Raw genomic sequence first — 21,787 nt, 5'->3', positions numbered from 1 at the left:
GGGGGGGGGGGGGGGGGGGGGGAGCCAATGAATACACAAGGTAGGTTAGGAGCACAGTTATATAGGAGGTGGAGAGAGGGCAGAGGGATACAGGAGGTGGGGATGGAGCAGAGGCAAATACAGTATAAGATAGAGAGAGAGCAAGGGTATGTAGGAGGGTGGGAGGAGGAAGAGGGATACAGGAAGTAAAGGAGGAGCAGGGGGATACAGGAGGTGGGAACTGGGCAGAGGGATAAAGGTGGCTGAAGTAGGGTTGAAACAGATATATACACATAAGGCAGGAAGGATTAGAGCCACACAGGAGACTGGGAACAAGCTTAAGAATGCCAGATACAGGGCAGGAAGAATTCAATCACATTATATATACTTTGCCCAATTTTTAGTGACGCTCAATGATCATTACCAAGTAAAGCACAAAACTGCAAACAAAACATTAAACACTAGAAAAATTCCAAACAAAACAATATTTGACTAAACCGTACAATTTATCTATATAACAAAATTAAAACTCTCTATTTAAAAGAGACGGAAGCAAGGCCAACTCACCTCTCTTCCATCAATTCTCTGATTGATGGCACTGTTGGTCCAGACCCAAGGTGAGTGTAGTATGGTCCTTCATCCTTCTCATTGATTTGCTCTATAAACAGATATAACATATAAGAATTAAATATCAGTATTTGACAAGGACAATATATGGAGGGGGTGCCGTATGTATAATATATGCAGTAGGTGCCATACGGTATAACATACTGGAGCTGTCTGTGAAGGGCAGATTCAGACTTATCTGTGGTATACCGAACACAATACATTTGTGATCTAGACACTGGGAGTAATTAACTAAGGGCATAAAGACTGTTCACCTTGAAGACCCAACCATGTGCAAAACCAGAGATTTTGCTTGCATGTGATTGAAATGAACAATCCCTATCCTTCCTTGCATTTTACCATATTTAGGATTATACGTGTCAATTATGTTTGAGGCCATCATTTGTACTAGTTCTGAAGTTATACTTACCAATTATTCCTAATTTCCAGGAACAAGATTTGTTCTTGGCAAAACTGGCACCTGGAAATGTCCTCAGTTTACAGCGATCAACTATTCAATCACCTATTTCTATTTTGTTTATTACATTTGTAGTGTCTTTATACAACAATTTCAGCTTAATGATAAAAAAAAGCATATTTTAGGGCTAGTATTACTTAGCAAATGGCATCTAAGATACAAAAATGTATTTACATCCCCCTTGAATAATAATGACTACCAAAGAATATTATATCCATATGTACAGTGGCGTAACAATCACCACAGCGACCCAGGCAGCCGCTATGGGGCCCCCGGCCAGGACATCCCCCTGATGCCGTGCGGGCCGCAATGGCATTTCAGGCTGCTGGCTGTCACTGGCGACTGTGAGGAGGAACACGCAGCCATTCACATGTGCAGCGGCGCATACCTCCTCACAGCGAGTCGATGACAACCAGCAGCTTCGGGAGATGGTGGCTGGGCCCGTCGTCGGCAGCGATGGAAGAGGCGGAGCCCAGCGATTGAGGAGGCAGGTCTTAACGATGGGGAGGCGGGTCCGGCAATCGAGGAGGTGGGGCCCAGTGACGGAGGAGGCGGGGCCCGCAAGCGATTGCGGAGGAGGAGGAGGCGGACAGAGGATCGACCAGACAGGTAAGAGGGCTTGACGGCCCACCTGAGACCCAGCAGAGCCCACCATAGAAAGTCTATGGTGGGCTGTTTGGGTTATCAGGTGGACATTTTGCTATGGGGCCCTGTGATTTCTAGTTAAGCCCCTGCATATGTAGTGCTTCTTGATCCTCAAAATATATATTTTGTGTGACTCCGTTCTACCTAAGTCACAAAATGTCCCAGTAAATGATGTAAAAATTTTGAATGCTATGAGAGATCTTGCTTTCCTATACAAGTGTGTTACATGATTATAATCACAATTTATTAACCCCAAATGCATTACAGCAACCAGCATTTTGTCTTATTTGTGCAACTGGACTGCACATTGCATCAACTGAGAGCTAGCTGAAGTGGCTGCCTGTTCCATGGAATCTTGTGACTCCTCTAAGTAGTCTTTGCAGCTCCCCATTTGGTTTTGACATTGGGCAAAGCCATGTATCCGAAGGTGGCTAAGGTGAAGAAAATAGTGTTTTACTTTCGTGTTGCCCCCTCATGCCCCATGGCCTCCGTAACAAGAGCCTTGTGCTAAATTTGCTCTGGCAACGCATAATTGATTTCCTCCTCTGGAATCTACAGAATTTTCTTAATGAGTTATTGATCATGGATGTTTCTCAGCATGTTGTCCTTGACTGTATCCCATTCAGAGTCAGAGATTTATATCCTTTTTAATTCTACAGTTTAGTTAAGTGCTCAGTGAAAGCATGATGTAAGGAGTTATAAAATACAGAGGTTATCCTTATTTTCAGGTACCCCCTAGGCCCCATTCACACAGGCTCATCAGGAAGGGATCTGTGCACGGATCTTGTCCTGGCTGGAGTGGTACAGATTAGATGTCATCGATGTGTGTCTGTGTACATCAGATTTTCCCCGATCCAGAACAATCAAGTGCGGCAAATTGGATCTCTCGCTTTTTTTTTTTCCAGACCTGGTCGGAGTCGGGGGTAACCTGGTGTAAATGGACGCCCGCCCGTTTACACATGGTTGCCCATAGACTAGCATTGGGCATCTGTTTGGGTCTACCTGAAAAACTGACAGGCAGACTCAGGTGTCCCAAGGCGTGGTGTCACCCGGAGCAGCCAACGGGTGACACCATGGCGTCATCCTGCACGTGCAGCACGACGTCATGCACTGTTACCTGCCAGCGTGCATCTTTGAAATGAACGCCGGTGGTGGCAAAGAGAGGAGGGAATGTTCACCTGGCGGGATAAGGTATGCCAGCGGGTCCCCTCCTCTCTTAAACAACTGTCGGGCTCTCAGGTCCATGACCGAGTGCGGACTTTATAGAGGCGGTGACACCAAAATGACTGCCAGTCATTTTGGTGTCACTCGGTTGCGGGCCAGCCCCCCCCCCTTCCCTAGTGACCCGATCAGACTGCCCATGTAAAAGGGGCCTTAGTGTTTGTGCCAAAACCTCAGGTTCCCCACTTAGGAGTGCCATGCTTTCATTATATTCATTGGTCTCAGCTATTATGCTTTATGAACTGAAATCCTTTTTTTTTTTACATCTTTGCTTGTGAAAATGCACTTCATTCTTTTCAGCCTCCATTTTGATGGAATTTGCTGTTGATACATATGTTGTATTTTATACACGGTATACATGTTCTTATATTTACATACACATTCTGATTGCAGGTTCCTGGGTAGCCAATCTCCTTTCTAGACTACATATGAGTAGAGAATCTTTGTTAGAGAAACAAGCTCCTGGCTAAAATAACACTGGTGTGAAAATGTACACAGGAATAGCTGAAGCTGCTGAATATGTAAGTGGGGGTTCAACTTCTTACAGCGTGTGTCTGTAGAATGCAGGTGAGGGTGGAGCTCCTTTGTTTGAAGAAGTCCCTCAACTTCCCAGAACTTTGTGGTAAAGCCTATGTGAAGAATTGTCATAAGTGGTATATAGAGACAGAGTATTCAAATATGCCGATGTAAGAGGAATTCTTGTCAATGACGATCCCACCAGATCTTGGGTAAAGTTGAAGACTGGGTTGCCATATAATCCAACCAGTAGTATAAAGGCTGCACTCCCAAAATGAATCTTTTCAATTAAAATTGATGTAAACCCTTACCGAATGACGTTTAATTTGTTCATTTTGACCTTTTTCAACCTTTGTTGCATCTCAGTGCTGCTGATATCCTGCAGGCACTTTCTACACGCACTTGAGGTAATTGCATGGAATTTGTCAGGGAAGACTTCCTGATGACAACAGTGGATCATGTCTTTGTAATGCGTCTCAAAATGGCCACTTGTCTCCATTAGGAAGCCAGTGTAACAAGGTGGCAATGTAGGAGCACAATGGGAGAGAGGGACAGAATAAGGTCACCCAATACCAGTAAGTGTATGCACAAGGACCTTTATGTTAGGCTCACCAGGTATTACTAAATGAAAGCTGCTGTGACTTGAAATGACATTGGCATGCTATCTTATACTGTATAATATTTAGGCTGGCCAAGCAAGAGAAATGACTCGAATCCTCCATCCACGCAAAGAGCTTGGATAGAGACATTTCCACTGCTGGCGATTATATTCTGATAGCCGGCATCCATGGCTGTTAGAATGCCATGAACAATGACTGCATAGTACTGGCTGCAGTCACTGCCAGCCAACAGTTTTTCACTTGGCTCCTTAAAAAGTCGACATTTGTCAAGCCGGGTGAACTACCGGCAGGGCCACCCATGCATCACATTTTGGCCGAATTAGCAGTGAATGGCCAAAATTCAATCTGTGCATGGCCAGCATTGGTGATTATGTTTATATATTTTTCAATTTATCATCCAAGTGAAACAGAGAACCCGCAGAGCCTCTGACACGTTTCATGTGTGAACGCTTAGTCATACGCATCAGAGACTCTGAGGGTGCCTTTTTCACTCTAGGATTTATAATAAATATATTTGAAGACCAGACCTGGGAAGGCAGCTTCTCTTCTTTGCTTGGACTGGCTTTGCCTGATAAGTCTCTGTGGGCACCCTGCAGCTATGCTCTGATGTTCCTGCTGCTATGAGCGGCTTGCACACTGTATATTGTAGGTTGTCTTATAAATAAGTAGACACGACGACTCTCATGGGACATTGCAGCCAATATCCCTAAAGACTAGGGAACAATATCTCCCACCATTAGGTGTAGAAAACCTGCTGAAAACTTGAAGACCGTTGCCTGTCACAATGTTCCTATAGCTGTATTATTCCACATGACACCTCTGCAAAAAGGAAAGCCCCAAGAGATGTTCGGCAGTATGGTAGCCGAAAATGTGCTGTTACAACTCCTGTTCGTGTCACTGTTTTATTGGGTGATGGATCGCAAACACCTTGGCTAAAGACCGTGTTAAAAGTGCACACTCAATATGGGTTTTTGTTTTTTTGCTTCTGATCTACATCTGTGAAAGAATTAGGAAATAAACACTTGAGTCTTTGAAAATGGTCCCTATGCATCCTTTGTGTTAATTGCTGAATTTTATGTTTTCTTTACCTTCCTCAGTTGAAAGTAGGTACGTTGGCAACCTTAGTGTATGTCAGCAAATTTATATAGTAATAGTTTGTACCTGGAATCGTTTTTTCTCACAGTCTGACCCACTCCCTGACCTTCAGGTTCTGTATTATTTATTCCACTACTTTGAAAGAAAGACGGTAAGGTATAACTATCCCATTTTAGAACCTGTGTTGCAATAAATAGGATGAGGAATACTAGAATACAGATAAAAAGATGTGCCATAATTAAGGTTTCATAATAAGGAATGGTAGGGGCTCCTGTTTTTTTTCCTTTCTTGTAAGGCCGATCACAATGATGAATGGTACAGTAGAACAGCACTGCTGATATATCGCATGCTGATCTCCCTTGACTGCTGGAAGAATGTCTTACACAGAGCAGATGTCTTTACTGCAGCATTCCTGGGAAGAAATCCGGTCACGGATGATTTTACACACACAGTCACACCCTTCATGCAGCAGCATTAGCTCAAGTTCAAGGGGAAAATATAGCAGGAGACGGCTAAGGGGAAAAATGAAGTTTACTAACACGTTGACGCCATCTAAGTGCATACCTCTCTATGGCCCTCTGCATATATCTAAAACATAGTCTTCTGCATTGATGACAAGCTTGGTGTTTTTTGATTTCTTGCAATTTAGAATGTAGCGTTAGCACCAGCTGCAGGCTTAAGCTGGCCATACACCTATAGATTTATGCAGATGTTCTATGGTTAGATGGAAAAAGTGCAACAGATTCCTCCATCTATGCTAAACTGTGTGAATGGAGGAATCTCACACTGGGCCAAGCTTCAGTATCTTGCTAGTTGGTCCCGCTGGCTGTCAAAATACCTGAACAAACTGATTGGATGTTCAGGTGTTTTGAGAGCCAACAGGGCCAACTAGCAAGATACTGAGGCTTTGCCCAGTGGGAGATTCCTCCATCCACACAGTTTAGCGTAGATGGAGGAATCTGTTGCACTTTTTCCATCTGACCATAGAGAATCTGCCGATAACGTATAGGTGTATGGCCAGCTTTCTCACCACCAGTGCCAGTTGCTTTATGGTTTGGTAGTCCAGGGTTGTACTTAACTTTAGGAATACAGCTGGTCTCAGTGTGCAGACAGAGTTCCATGTAATGTAATAAAGCTTTGCTTGCCTGCACATTTTGAAATGAAGCAAACAGGACAAAGCCTATAAGTGGCGTTTTAGAATGTGGTTGATATAATGCACAAAGCAAGGTGTGTTGCGGTGCCATTCACGTGCCTTTTATTGAATTATCTGAACCATAGGGTGTGCTGCGTTAACAAAAATACTGTCTGCTAAAACCAGCATTATGGTGTGTAGGGCTGAATTACCACACTGAATGTGGCCTTCCAATGTAGGTGTATTTCTGACTAGATCCCTACAATAACACTTCAATTAGCTGTTTATTTTTTTTGGTCGGGGGGTTGTGTGGAGCACTTGCAAACAAGCCCCTGAGAATTTGTAGCCTAAACAAATGCAGACATTTATTCTGTCACTTTAGTTTCCATAAATATGCAATGTGTGGAACTGCTAGTACCTACCTTCAATGTAAGTGTTACATAGCAAGGTTCGGGATTCATACACTGAGAAGCATTAAGAATATGCAATCCTGGGGTCAGGTACCATTGGCAGGCTTTGAAAAAAAGCATATCGATGATATTCTTGGATTCACAAGCACATGCAACACAATAGTAGGAGCATAGTGCCAAGTGTAAAGTGTTGCACTTATAACAACTAAGGTCTGGCTTCACCAAAATGTAATACCGATTGGTAGCTATGGGTTGTTGCACTTTTTTCCTTGCAGTGTTTATTTTATACGTTCAGTAGGGTTTGCTTCTATACCCTTCTAAAGGATCAACCTACACAAAATTAATTTTAGTTTTTGGTACAGGCTGGAATGTCACACAACTCGACAGATCTTTTCATTTTTTGAGGACTCTGTTGCTGAGCTATATGCAGTTGAGGTTTTAGGTCTACACGCCTATTGTGACCTTTATAAGGAGGTCCAATTGTACCTGTTTGAATTTGTATTTATTCTTTATGTATTGGGACAGGGAATAGTGGAACACCCAAAATGCCCAGGTGTATAAGAAGAGAGTGACCCTACTTGATGGTACTTCATGTGCCAATTTCAGGGTCATTGTGCTTTCACTCATCCTAAACACCCAGCTTTATGGCTTCTCGGCACATGTGCATCTGTGGGCATGTTGATTGCAGCAGATATCACCTTCTCCCTCCTGCCCAGAGCTTGTTACAGGTCAGTGGACCTGCAACGTCCCACCATTAGAAACATTTACCCTTACTGCTTGTTGGCAGGACAGAAAGGATATTTAGAAGAACAAGACATTAAAATGACAAGTCATGCATGAAGCCAGTGTCAAGGAAATGTGTCCTGAGCAACTACAGTGTTATTCACTAAAGGGTGAAGAGGTTGGAGAAGTCAGGAGAAGGGAACAATCTAGGAAAACACAGCTGATTTGGAAAAGTTCTCCAATTCAGCTCACTTTCCAGCTCAGCTATGTTGTCCTAGATTGTTCCCTTCTCCTGCCTTCTCCAAACTCTTCACCCTTCTGTGAATAACCCTGATGGTCTCACTCCACACCAGGGATGAGTGAAACTACCCGGCTTCCAACATTTGCACATGTGCATTTAAAAATTATGTTATAGCCTTTTGGTTGTGGCGTTTTCAATGATAAAACTTGCATTTATTAATGTAGAACATTTATTATTGTTTTTTCCAAGCTACAACTGGCTCTCAAAACACCTGAACAATCTGATTGGATGCAGGTGTTGTTGAGATATTTTGACAGACAGCGGGGCCAACTAGCACGTTACTTAAGCTCAACCCAGCAGGAGATTTCATCCACCCAGTTTAGCGAAGATGGAGGAATATGGTGCACTTTTTCCATCCGACTATAGAAAATCTGCATACTTTTTCTTTGGCTAATAGTGTAGTGATCGGTGGGACCCATGACAACTTGGTAACTTTATTATCATGTTGGAAATCATGCACAAATCAGGACCAGATCTGGCACACAATTCCAGATGCAGCTTATAATGGGTAAAGGATCTGTTTATGAAATGCCATCTCCGGAATGTGGAAGCAGCCAAGGGGAATGTACACATTGGAAATGTAGGCAGGAAATGGCCCAGAAGTATATTTATTGTGAAGGATATACCGGTTCCAAATACTTGTAGACTTCATGCCTCTGAATAGTTTCAAATGTGTAAGGAATTTTGGAAACAAAGACATTTGGAATGAACACTTTTGTCTTACTTGTTTTGTGCTAGTACTATTGATCTCGCTTTGGTGGACAAAATGGCAACTATTAAGTAATAAAGCAAGCAATGACTACTTTAGGGAAAATCTTGTTTATCAGTTGGTTGGTTGGTTGTTGTTAATCCCAGTATAAATTTTTAAGTTGTTTTAGGCTAATCTTTCCTGTGGGCTTACGCCAGCAAACTTTGCTGCTCCCACAGTAACTGATTTGGCTCCACTGGAGGAAACATACACTCCCAGTAGATGCAATAATATGTATAAGGGTCCATGCAGTTCATAAAAACAAGCGCAAAACAAACACATCCAGACCTACTGCTGAGTGAAGTTATTTTTCATATTTCATAAAGTCGCAGAGTTCATGTGAATACTACGAGCCTCTTTGGAAAAATAACTGGTTAAAATGTTTTGCATCATTGCAAATGAATGCGCAACTGCAGTCACAATTTGGCAACTACAAGCAGCAACTCTTTCAAACTAAAACTAGGGAATGAGCAGTGACAAAACTCATTGCTTACCAAAATTACTACCTTGCAAAAAAAAAAAAAAAAGTTAGGATTATTAGCCAAGCATAGGAGACCACACAAAGTAACACTTCTTCCTTTGCTTCTATATCTAGCTAAAGAATTAAGGTGGTTAAGGATCAGGATCCCACCCTAGAAGTCACATCAGAACACACTTTCTGAGGGCATTTAGATATCAGATACATTCTCAGTGAACATCTAATGCAATATGTATGTCCTAGGTTTCCCAGTTGCCACATCTGAAGAAACTCATCAGGAGGCAAATGGGGAAGCTGCGGAGTTGTCTCTAAAAGGTGCAAGCTCCCCAAGCCATCATCTTAATCCCTGCTTCATTATTTTGGCTTTATTTTTTTATTTGGCTTTGCTTTTCCTTATATAATTCTGACCAATTGCTCTCACATTTAAAGTATAACTAAAGGGGCAATACAAAATCTTTTCTTTTTATATTTGGATAGAGTGTTGAAGAGTCTGAACCACTGTAAGCACTGGTCTGTGTGCCCATTAGGCAGATTCACCCTCTGTTACTGTCTTGAAAACCAATGTCATGGAGGAATGACAGTGAGGGTAAAACTAAGCTTGGCAAGATATCTCCTCACTTTCCATTGAGTGAAAGTGAAGGGAAATCTCCCTAATGAGATACAAATGTCATGAAAAACCTGACAGCAGTTTAAACCCTCCACTACTCTATCCACCCCAAAAAAGGTTTAGCCTTCAGGTATACTTTAATGTAATGTGTAGTCTTTGCACCTGTAGCACTAGTTCTAAATAGTTTACAATTATAGATTACTTTATCTATAAAACCTTTGGGATGACAGAGTAATCCGCATTTCATAATCTTGTAGGTGTTAGATCTCTGTAGGCACTGGCAACAGCCAACAGGGCAAAATCAACCAGAGAATTAGGAGTTGAAAATAAGTTATTTTATATATTTAATGACAGTGGAACATACAATAGCACTTTCTAGCGGAAGAGCTTTCTGGTATGAGAGCATCCTGTATGGCTTTGGCATCTGGACCACACCAGCTGAATATCATTGAGGATATTCCTGTAGTACCTTCTGGGTCTAGGCTTTCTGGATGCTAGTTAAGGTGTTTATTCCAAAGGTTACTGAATAGAACCAAAGCAGTCCCCAGTTTTGATAAAGTCCCCTCACTGTGTGAAGCAGGACTGGAAAACTATCAGTAGGTAAGTACCCAAACCATCCATTAAAATAAGCTGTGATTTTTGCAGTGGCATTTATAGTAGTCCAAGGCTGGTCATATTTCCAGCCTCCAAGATTGGGTCACTTTGCTAAAAGTTTCAGGACTTCCACTACTGCTACAAGCAAACAAAATGTGTATGTGTGTGTATCCTATAAACACATTAAATGTTTTAAGCACACAGAGCAGCAACATTCTTTCTAGAACCTGAACACTACTACTGTGTGGTGTATTTCAACCAGATCCATGTTTGTGCCTTTGAGGAGAGGTATGACTGACTGGCCCGGCTACTTCAAACTAGACTGACCTTTCACCTTACTACGAGAGCAGCAGACAGACCTGTTTAATTTAGTGCTGGGGATTTAAACCAGCAGCTCAGTGAACTATTGAACTTTGAGCTACCCATAGTATTCATAGTGCTGCACAACACACCCAACTTGAATCTTGCTGACAAATCCTTATCAGTCCTTGAATAATGGCAGAGCCGGAGCACGGGCGGCACATAAAATTCCCAGTTCTTCCAGAAGGAACAATTTCCTTATTGCCCTCTATCCTGTATTGCGGTTTGTCGATCCTAACAGTAGCAGTACCTTCAGTGTAGTGAAAAGGTCAATGTAGATTTTTTTTAAAGCACACAAAAAAGTTTATAACCTAGAAGTGTATTTGCCATATACTATGGAGAACTGTACGTAGAACTTAACCGGTTACCATTTATGATAAAAATGGCTGCTTCTATTTTCCATGACTAGCTGAAAAATCTGACATGAGCAACCATTCTCCCCTGTGACTCGAGTGAGAGGGATCCAATCAAGCCAATGCAACGTAGCTGCTTTTTCTGGAGTGGATCGATCCCTGAATGTCATGGGATAAATGGAGAGTGATTTTCCTTGAAAATCACACTGTATCTGATGCTGCAACACAGTATGCAAAGTAGACAATTTTTCGTATAAGTTCACCTATGTGAACAGAAGTATGGAAGCTGCCAACTGCTGGGCTTAAATGGGTGCGTGGCTGGCATATCGATTCATTGACTTTATTGCTGCAAATGACCTGGAGCAAGTAAGCAGATCGGGAGTCTTAATATTTTGCACTGGTTACATTGCTGTTCCTAGTCTCTGAAAATACAGAAGCCAGAGACCCCAACGCAACTATATTATTCAGTGGGCGATAAAAGCCTCAATTTCTCCCACCTTAGCGACAGTATCTTTGTGCGTAGAACTGCGCATTTTGTGTAGCACGTTCATGCACGTATTTGCAAGTAAAGTACGCATATATTCAGTTGCGCGTTTTTGCGTGCATATCATCACACATTCATGTGAATGGACAAACGTACATTTTACACATGTAAAAATGTGTGCAAACACACTTTTTCAAGCATTTCCACTGAAGTCTGAGGCCAAGAAGTGCAGAATCTGCCAATATTAAGCTCATGTTCTTTCTTCAAGTGACTGGCATTTTGCTACAAGCGACAAAACGCTCAGATGTGAAGATGGCCATTAAATGAATATGGTTTGTTTGGGGACATTTTAGCTCAGTGTGAATGAGGGCCAAGAGAAAATTCCAAATTATGTAGTGACTTTTTCAGGTGCAATAAAGGTCACTTCAAGTTCTGTGGGACGTGCACACACCTTTCGGAGTATAATACCATACCAGGTACCAAGGTTTGTGCATTAAAGGGGGCATTGGCATGTAGACCATGTGTGCAATGAAGTTCATGTTTGAGATGAGATGAGCATCAAAATGATTGTAAGGTACATTTCTACCAGTAAATCTGATCTGTCTCAGAAAAGTAAATGACTCTGATGTATTAAATAATATTTTGTTGCCCTCCTGGGATAGGCTTTGAATGCTACTCTGCATTCAGAGCTTTCCCTGACCTTTGGCTTTCTACATCTTTAAACCTTGATTGTAAATAACTATTACTATCCCTTGTGCTACGTTTAGACTGAAGTCACGACGTCTCCTCCCGCTCCAAGCAACTGGGCATGAGGGTGTGTCACAACACGCAATGTAAATGGCGCATGGAAAGACACTACAAAACAGTAACAGGAATCTGAGGAATGTTATGTAGTTGGCAGTCTGACAAACAAAAATGACCAGGCCAAAACTGTAATAGCAACTGAAACGAACACATTTCCAGACATTTAAGTTTCCAAATATCTCAAACTAGATTTAGCTGCAGTTCTGGGCTGTGTGTTCTAGGTATATACTTATGTTTTTACAACAATACAGCCAAATACTGTAATTTAACTTTTTCAGGTTAAATTTACAGAACTCTGGGCTCAGTTATAGAACCATTGGCACAGGATTGGTTCCATGGTTTCTGCTGATGGGAGGGTCATTATCCAGGCACAAAAAATGTGTTGTCTGAGTAAATACCTGTGTCCCAAGCCCCTTCGGTAGAGACCATGTGACCAATACGGTGCCACTAGTAACTGGAATCCAAGTATAAACCGCTATCCCTTAACCCAAAGTACCAGTTATGCCAAACACATAACCCTTTACATTTAAGTCCACCATTAAACATTTATCCTTACAGTTAACCTAATCCTTACACTTAGCCCTATCCCTTCACCTAACACTTATTACAATAAAATAGCCCTGAAAACTGCCATTTTCACTCTTAAAGGCTGACCTTTCCTTCTGCAAATGCTATTCCCTGGCTGTTATGCCAACCCATCAGTTGTATTTCAGTATGACTTTATATTCTAAATGCCTGTTCCAGGTCAGTGGATTATTGAATCTAGAGGCAGGACAGCCAGACAACTACTATCCCTCATATCTCTTTAACTGTAGTTTTTCTTTAATGAAGTTAGACCTTTTCAGATTTACTTGATTCCTCCAACATTGAGCAAGTTGTTTTATTTCTTGCCATAGTTCAGTAATGGAGAAAATCCTATTTCCTCATTGGCGATATGTGTTCACTGTGCACTATGAATCTCCTGCACACATCTGGGTGCAACTTCCATAGGGTTCAGAGATTGCCATTACCCAGGGACACTAAATCAAAGTTGCACTTTGCCATTACATGGACCACAAGACCTCCAAATGTCTGACAAGGCTTCCTTTGAACAATGATGCTTTACATATAAAATGTCCATGAACTGAGGGATTTCTTACGAATGGCATTTTACCTAGGGGTGGCTGAAAAATTGGAGTTTGCCAATGTTAAAATCACTAACTAAAAATTAATAGCTTCTTTTGCCTCTGATAAGTGGCAGAGAAGGAAAAAAAAAAGACGACTTCTACCGGCACCCAAACTGCATTTCAATAGCTTGTCCGTGTTAAAGTATTTTTTGCACGTGAATACATTGGAGCCTTTGTGCTTGACACTGTATTGTTCAATGCATGAAGTCTTTCACAATGCTGCATTTTACTCCTGGTGTGGAGTCACCATACAGCTGTTCACCCGTAGAGCACGGTTGAAAAATGTGTGGTAGAGGGGTGGTGTATATTGCTAAGCAACCAGGACGCCAGCCACTGATACGCAACAGAAGCTGGCGGGTGATTAACCCTTGGAAGGCTTCCTGGTTCATGGTGCAGTAGCACGGAGCATCCAAGCAACTGTATTAAACTTTCTGCTCATAATTCGTATACACTAGTTTAACTCCTTCCAGACTAATCAAAATGGTTAAAAGAGGAATGATGATAGGCCAAGAACAATAACCAATAGCAACCAATCAGATGTAACTTACTCAGTCAGATCAGTTTAAATATTATTTTCGGCTCGTTGCAAAGTACTTTCCATTGCTTTTAGTCAACAAAACTAATTATGAAACATGCAAAACCTAGAAGGCCCCTATGAACTTGAAGTTCAAATCTCACTTCGTAGACAAAACAAATCACAACAAATGTTAACACAAGTGTTAGCGTTCCCTCTTGTGCTAACTTGTCCTGCCCTTGCTTTTCAGTGCGGATTTTATTTGTGCCAACATAAATACCAAGCCTAGTGTTGTAATGAAAAAGATTTAATGATGCTACGTGCTGCACACACTGAATGCTGACAGTATATGGAATACCAAAACTTTTATTTCAGTTTGGATAAAGTACAGGAGATTAAAACCAACTGTCAGTTTTTCACCATCAGCAGCTCACTAGGGAGATTTTACTCACTCCCTGTCTGGTAGACTTAACAGGAAGCAAGCGAAATTCCCTCTTAATTGTCAAGGGGAAAAAAAATATGTTGCCATTGGAAGAGGTCTCCCCTTTCTTCTCTGGTGGCAACTCTAAATTTTACCCTTACTTTTAGGCCTGGTTCACACCTGGGCGTTTTGCAGTGCCTTCCTACACTCTGTAAAACGCTCAACATGTGAAAACCAATGATTACCTATGGGCATGGTTCCCACCCGGGCGTTTTACAGCGCGTAGGAACGCGCTGCAAAACGCCTTACGCCCAAAGAAGTACAGGAGCTTCTTTGGGGCATATTTGCCGCGCGTATCCATTGGGATACAGCCAGGTAGCCCTCGGAAATGCGCGTTTGTCTTACAGCGAAACGCGTGATAAACGTGCATATTCGATACGCTTAGGTGTGAATCCAGCCTTATTCCGTTTACTGTCAGTGGTTCTTACTAGGGATGCACCAATACCGGATTTTCAGTATCGAGTACTGATATTTATCTTTCGGAATCGAGTACAAGTACCAATATTTATCTTTCGGTACTCACCGATAACAGTACTTCTGCTAGCATAGAGCCGGGTTCATTATCGGCCGTCCGGCTTCTTGATTGCCCGGGAAGCCGGCTCCATGCTGATTGACCGGGAAGCCGGCTCTATGCTCCCTCGCGACACTGCCATTCAGAGAAAATCTCCCTCTGACCGTAAGTTCCGGGAAATCGGGGGTAAGTATCGGAGCATTTGGCTGACTACGAGTCGGTGCATGAGTTCTGACCCCTGACCCCTCTAGTCCAAACAATAAAAAAGTTTTGCCTTTAGTTATACTTTAACAGATTTGTATGTTACACTTCACACCCTCAAGTGCTTGAGCTAAACCTTTTTCTATCTGGTATTATATGGAGTGACTCACCCTCTGACATACAACCTTTGGCTTGAAGCAGATATACTTATCGAGCGTGGGACTAAAGTTAAACTAGTGAAGCAGAGCAGCCAGTCGATCAGGACCGCGAGACAACCAGTAACGGTTGCGAGTCAGAGAGGTGCTGGAACAATGGACACATTGGAACATGTGTAGTGGAATAGGAGCTATCAGACCACCCTTCTGAGGGTCTAATAGCTCTAGTAAGTGTCCCTAATCTGGTCTTTTTTTTGCGGTGGGCACATGGCTGTAGAACTTTCGGTAGTGTGAAATGATGCATACATCTTTCATCACTTTGGTCTAGCTTTTCTGTCCTTTTTACAGTGAATTCCATGATATTTCTCTTATAAAACATTACTTTGACATTCAGAGAGAGAGAGAGAGAGAGAGAGAGAGAGAGAGAGAGAGAGAGAGAGAGAGAGACTGTGTTACTTTTTCTTATTTTCTAGCATTTTCTGATATATATTCTAATATGAAGCATAGTTTTCATGATTTCCATGGAGCACTATAACGTATTGGTTGTACATGTTTTACTCCATGTGTTATATTAAAATAGTACTAAAACTCTCAAACTTTTTTCAATAATGAATCCAGATCAAACAAATATACATTGCCAAAGTATTTCTTTACATTTTTGCCCAAACACTTACAGTCATTATGTCTCCTAACAGCTCCAACTCTATGAGCTCAGCTCCTCTGAACTTCCTGTCCAGTACAAGATCACAAGGGACAGAACCATCTCCAGCAGCTGTCCATCTACTAGCTTGGAAAAAGGAGACGGAAGGAAAGAGGAGAAGGAGGAGGAGAGCGGCTTGCTTGCGTGTTTGTGGAGACGCACACAGTTTACTAACACACACAAGGGTGGCTCCATATGTGCCTGGAAGGAAAAGGAGCCACCCTAAAAACAGAATATCAGGACCAAAGCTCAGGACACCAGCTGATTCTTCAGGAAACAAATTTAAACATCAAGCAGCATCCATTGTAAGAAATTTAATCAGCAATTTATATAGTTGAAAAACCTGATCCCTTTATAATCACTTTAATTTGTTAGGACAGAGTTTGCTAGAAACATCTGATATTTTCTTGATCTGTGCAACAACTGTCTGTACTGTGGAAATTATCTTCAGTATGGCTTGGACTTAGTGGGTACTTTTAGTCTACTTTGGCAAATGTCCAGACAAAGAACCAGAATTAATCTATTGGATAGCAAAATCTCCCTCAGATACACACATTGGATAGTGACTATATTTTGCAGCAAGCTTGTGTGGGAATTTCCTCAAAAGTCCTCTACATAGTGCAGGATATCAGTAACATTCTATTCCCTTGAGGGATGGGGGAGCAGAAAAGAAAAATGGTCCGTTTACAAACCATTCATATATCCCGTCTACTCATGTTTAAGAGATTGCACAATGTTTCACAAAGAAAGAATAAGCCACATAATGTTTGCCAAGTAATGAAAGAATACATGCTGTACCACGCTGCCCACATGCATGGATACGCCTTTAAAGTGGCCAGCCTGAAGCATTTGGCAGGATGCTCTAGAGCAGGGGTGCCCATAAGGTCGATCGCGATCTACCAGTCAGTCGATCGCGATGTCCTCTCCTCCCGCTGTGGGGCTTCTCTGGATCTCACAGAACTAATGCCGAGCGGTGAGGAGAGAGACACGCTCGGCCAGGATCCAACAGCCGGCGCCTGTCTCTCTCCTCACCGCTTCTTTCACTTCTTGTCGGATCCCCCGCTGCCTCTGCCTGGGAGAGCAGGGGGGATCCAGAGGAGAAGCTGAGCCCCCTATGTACCAATCCTCTGGGCAGGACAAACACTGGAGCAATCAGCTGATCACTCCAGTGTTTGTAAATAGCTAAGGATAAATAGTACTATGTGTCCCCTGGGAGGACAGGACGCCGGGGCCTCTAGGACGCACTGGAATGTAAGCCGGCTGACTCCCTGCGTTCAGGGGCGGCAGGGGGGTGGGGGGTTGTATTGAAGTCAATGGCATCGCAGCCATGCCCCCCGTCCACAGTGCGATCGCCCGCACCCGGAACGCAGGCACATCAGTGCCTGCATTCCGGTCCAGTGCGATCTGCAAAAATAGTGCTCGTTGCATTTTTGCGGATCGCCCTGGATGTGCCTGGGTTCCGGGTGCAGGCAATCGCAATGCGGGTGAGGGGCATAGCTGCAACGCCATTGACTTCAATGCACCGCCACGCCCCCTCCCGCCCCTGAATGCAGGTGTTTTTTCATTGGTAGATCTCATTGAGCTCGTCATTTGAAAAGTAAATCTCCAGACGGAAAATTGGGGGCCGCCCCTGCTCTAGAGTCTAGGTAGGAGCCAGCCATTCAAATCATAAGGAGTGCAATGTAGGCCTTAATCAGATCACCGGACCATTCTTATATCCAAACATATATTCATCAAGCATGAAAGTCAGGACCAGTCGCCACATGGGCTTATTACTGACCTTTTTCATAACAAGCAAGTTCTTAGGCTGGTCACATTAAGGGCAATATATAACATAATTTTACTTTTTTTGCATAACCGTACAACAATCTCTATGTGTATGAAGCATTAACAGTCATATCAAGGGGCGATGCATCACTGTTGGGAGGGATTACGCATTGATTTTTAACATGACATTCTAGTAATCTCAGAAATGGGAAGATCACCAGACCTGAAGCCCTGAATAATGGATGTGCATGTCAGGTGAAGAGAAGCTAACCGTAGGATCTTATTGCTTAAAAAACAATATCATCCCTCCAGGTATGGCCAACGTTCTATTCGCTTATTGAAACTCTGTACTGAAACGGGGTTATAATTAATATGCAGGCGGTGTTTGGCAATCAAACCAGCACTAATAAGCGGGAAACCATTTCCCATTATTAGACTGTCCATACAGTTCGAAGACAAATGTCTGGGGAAAGAATAAGTATGAGATCACTACTGGAATGCGCTAGTCCCATACATACTGTTCTCTTTTCCAAGGTTGGTAATAAAAAGAAGAAATGACTACATTGTATTCATGTAAATTTTGTGGGCAGTAATAATGTCTCTGTGCGTTTTTAGAATTAAAGTAGGCAACAAAATAGCTACCAAAAGATTGCCACTGAAGCAAGTGTAAATTGTGCCTTAAAGTTACCTTCCCAAAAACGTATTTAATACTCTGTGGCATTCTTTAGTTTCTCCCATTAATATGTTTCTCTTTAGGCAGTTCCCCAAGATATAAATGGAGGTACAACCTCAATTGCCTGGGAAAACTACATAGTGTGTTCTGGATATTATTCATTTGAAATTAAAATAGACAGTATATTCTTGGGGCTATCAAAATATTTTAAAAACTACAATATTTACATGTAGTATTCTGGGTGATCATTTTTATTAGGGAACTGGACATACAAAATAACTGGTTATGGGTATGACGAAAGATCAAATGTCCAGTAGAGATGTTCAGATACCATGTACTATACTCGGTACAAGTACAGATACTTTTCGAGCTCCAAGACTAGACTAGAGAAAAATTCAAAAGTTAGGAGGCAGCTGACATTTGTAAGAAGCATACAGAGCTCCTGGGATTTGTGCATCCCTGTTTCAATGCATGATTTATTTTTTTATAAATATATATATTAGGGATGCACTGATACCATTTTTACAAGTACTGCAACCGCTGCAACCCTGGTAGTTCTCCTGAAAATGCCAAGTATTGGCACTGGTATCTGAACATCCCTAATGTCCAGTCTTTAATGTCCAGTCTTTAATGTCCATTAAGGCCACAAGTTCTAGGCCTACAAATATTTTTTTCCTGAAAAGTACATACCTTTTCCAGCATGCTTGATTTTTAAACCAGAACCATCCATCTCTGTTAACTGAGTCATGTACTTCAGCAATGATTTTTCCAAGTAACAAAAACATTGTACAACTTGTAAAAATCAGAAGATAGCACACTTCATGGATTAATTTAAAATGTGCAAATATTATATGCTAATAAAATCTTTGAACTTACCCACACATGTACATGTTGGAAAATCAGCCTGAGCTCTTTTAGCTGGAGTGTCCAGTAAGCTCTTGGTTGGTGAGGTCAGATAGTTCATTGGGGATTCTAAAAACCCAGCAAGTGTAGGATTAAAAGGCAGATCGCTTTTTGTAGGAGTTCCGTCAAGTTGCTGATTTTCCTCTGAGTAGAAGCATGTGGTGGAGACCACTGTAATAGCACCAGAAGATTCAATTTTGACCTGTTTAGGAGATTTTGAGGAGAAAATATTCTCAAAATTATCAGGCATCTCCTGTGGTAGAGATCGGTTTGACAGTTTTGGGTCAGAATGGGTGAGCGAACGAGTGGGGTTGTCAGCTGGTAACACTTGGGAAGGAAATGGAAGTTTTGATTGTATCCCCATTGCTGGTTTTGGAGGACCTTCACCATTTTGAGATGGAATCCCTGCACCAGGGAGTGGAAATTCTGCACCAAATTCAGCTTCAAACTGCCTAATTAGATCTTCAAATTTGTCATCAATAAGCTCATTTTGAGTAGGGGCATGACCTGTGCTTGCTTGCTGGTCAGTAGGGTCACCTTGTCCAGAACTAGAGCTAGTGTCATCCATTGAAGATCTGGAACATGAATGACCAAATGCATTAGTTTGGGAAACAGCATGGGACAAACCTTTGCCTTGTCCATCACCTTGATTTACAGAGCACATTTCCTGAGTGTTTAAATTATATTGGTTATCAAGGTTAGGAAGAGACTGATCAACACTTTGTTTTGGCTGAGGCTCTACACTAGGAGCACAACGAAACTCTTCTATGTTGATCTGGGTCATAGGCATGAATACAGGCTGTCCATCTTTTTGTCTAGGTTTTTTAATTTGTACTTGCTTACGTGGAGGTTTAATTTTTACCTCTGCTTTTTTATTTGAAGGTGACTGACCTCTTTTTTTTCTCTCCTTAATGGGTTTTTCTATGGTCTTTGGAACCTTTTGTGAATTTGGGACCCACCAAGGTGGTTGTTCTTGTGAACCTTCCTGCACACTGTTTGAATCTAAGAAGAGATTGCGTTTATGATGAAGATGTTGCTGGAGTGCCGCCTGAGCAGTCCTATGGAAATTCGCTTCTTGAAATAGCTGAGATAACTGCTGTTGATTTGGTGACATTTTGTACATTTCTGCTGCTTCTTTCTTTACAGAGCTTTGTCTTGACTTTTTAACTTTGGTGGGTAATGATTCAGGCCCTTTAAACACTGACTTAATATAGTCATCTGCATTTCCAAGCAACTGCTTCAACCCACTCATGGGATCTGAAGAGGTTTTTAATTGCTCTGGAGTTTGAACCCACTGCTGCATGAATTCTGACTTTTGTGGGGTGGCGTTCTGGTTCTGCAGCACAGGGGAGCCATGAGAGAGGTTATTTTCTGGAATGTATTGGTCTTCTTGAAAACGCGCCTTTTTGGTTTGTTCCCAGGAAGGCTGTGATATAGGAAGTGCATTTTTACCAGTGTACTGCTGATTTTGAAAGAGTTCATTGCAGGATATTGGTAAGCCATGACCTTGGTCATTCCTGGCTGATGGAAAATATGTTACATGTCCATGGTTGGCTACAGAGGTCTGGGATGAGCCATTGGGAGAATCTGTGTTTGGCTGTGGAAGTGCAGAGGAGAGTTGTGTAAGAGCTTCAATTGCAATTGCCGTTTGGAGACTAATGTTCTTCTCTTTTGCAATACTCAGTGCATTCTGAGAAAAGGGAAGAGGACCAGATGTACATTTTGCAATTTTGTTTTCGTTGGCATGCCCATGATCTTTAGGATAAGAATTATCCATTATTTCCCTGCCAACTTGACTTGGATGATCTTTGATCTTATTTCCTAACCATTCTAAGTAATCTGGACACTCTGGCCCATCACAGTTACAATTTGGTGGCTTCACGCCATGTTTTGCAAGCTCTAGCGCTGCTTTTAGAGTATTTAGATCGTCTGGACAGTCAGGGGGTTTGCTTGCTAAAAAGCCAGAGCTTTCTCTGTTCATCTCATAATTAAATTTTTCATATAGCTGCCCTGATAGCAGTGAGGGAGTCCCTGAACTTGGAACGCCATAAGACATGGCCTCGGCTACAGCAGAGAATGCTACTAGGTTTTTGGCATCTTCTAGACTTGAGCTGTTGTTGGTAGCAGCATGATTAGGTACAGGAGAGTTTTCCCAATTTATTTTGTCTCCAGAATTCTGAGGAATAGGGATATTGCTTAACCACGAATTTGCTTCCATTAAAAGGCTGTTTCCTAAGTCTTTGCATCCCTTATTCAGCAGGCCAGGTTCACAATCCAGATTCAGCCTTCCTTCTTGAACATTATTAATGGGCCCAGTTTCCATTTGGTCTGTTTCGAGTCCATCAACTGAAGTGCTTTCTGAACAACTCTGTGAATAGAGAGAACAAAAGGAAATATTAGTACAAAATAAGTCATATTTATGGTACGGGTATCAAAATATTACTCCAAAATGAAAGCTTGTCTCTCATCTAACAAAAACAGAATTCCACAATTTGCAACATACTGTAATTGTCCAAAATATGATAAAAACATAAGTACGGTTTATTCAAAATTTTTAGAGTA

At 42.0% G+C, this 21,787-nt stretch overlaps 1 protein-coding gene across 1 annotated transcript in view; it reads right to left on the bottom strand.

The window, feature by feature from the left end:
- The window catches only part of TET3 (tet methylcytosine dioxygenase 3), an 85,924-nt gene that overhangs the window by 17,915 nt on the left and 46,222 nt on the right, over window positions 1–21,787 (bottom strand). Inside the window, exons 3-4 of the mRNA XM_018564842.1 lie at window positions 19,199–21,593; window positions 547–637 (exon numbers count right to left, since the gene is read on the bottom strand). Coding sequence (XP_018420344.1) covers window positions 547–637; window positions 19,199–21,593 — 2,486 coding nt within the window. The remainder of the gene's footprint in view (window positions 1–546; window positions 638–19,198; window positions 21,594–21,787) is intronic.

Source organism: Nanorana parkeri, unplaced genomic scaffold, assembly GCF_000935625.1.
Source record: "Nanorana parkeri isolate BGI_ZX_2015 unplaced genomic scaffold, ASM93562v1 scaffold786, whole genome shotgun sequence".
Lineage (NCBI taxonomy): Eukaryota > Metazoa > Chordata > Amphibia > Anura > Dicroglossidae > Nanorana > Nanorana parkeri.
The sequence above is the reverse complement of the archived record's forward strand: the minus strand, read 5'-3'. Positions and strand labels throughout refer to the sequence as shown.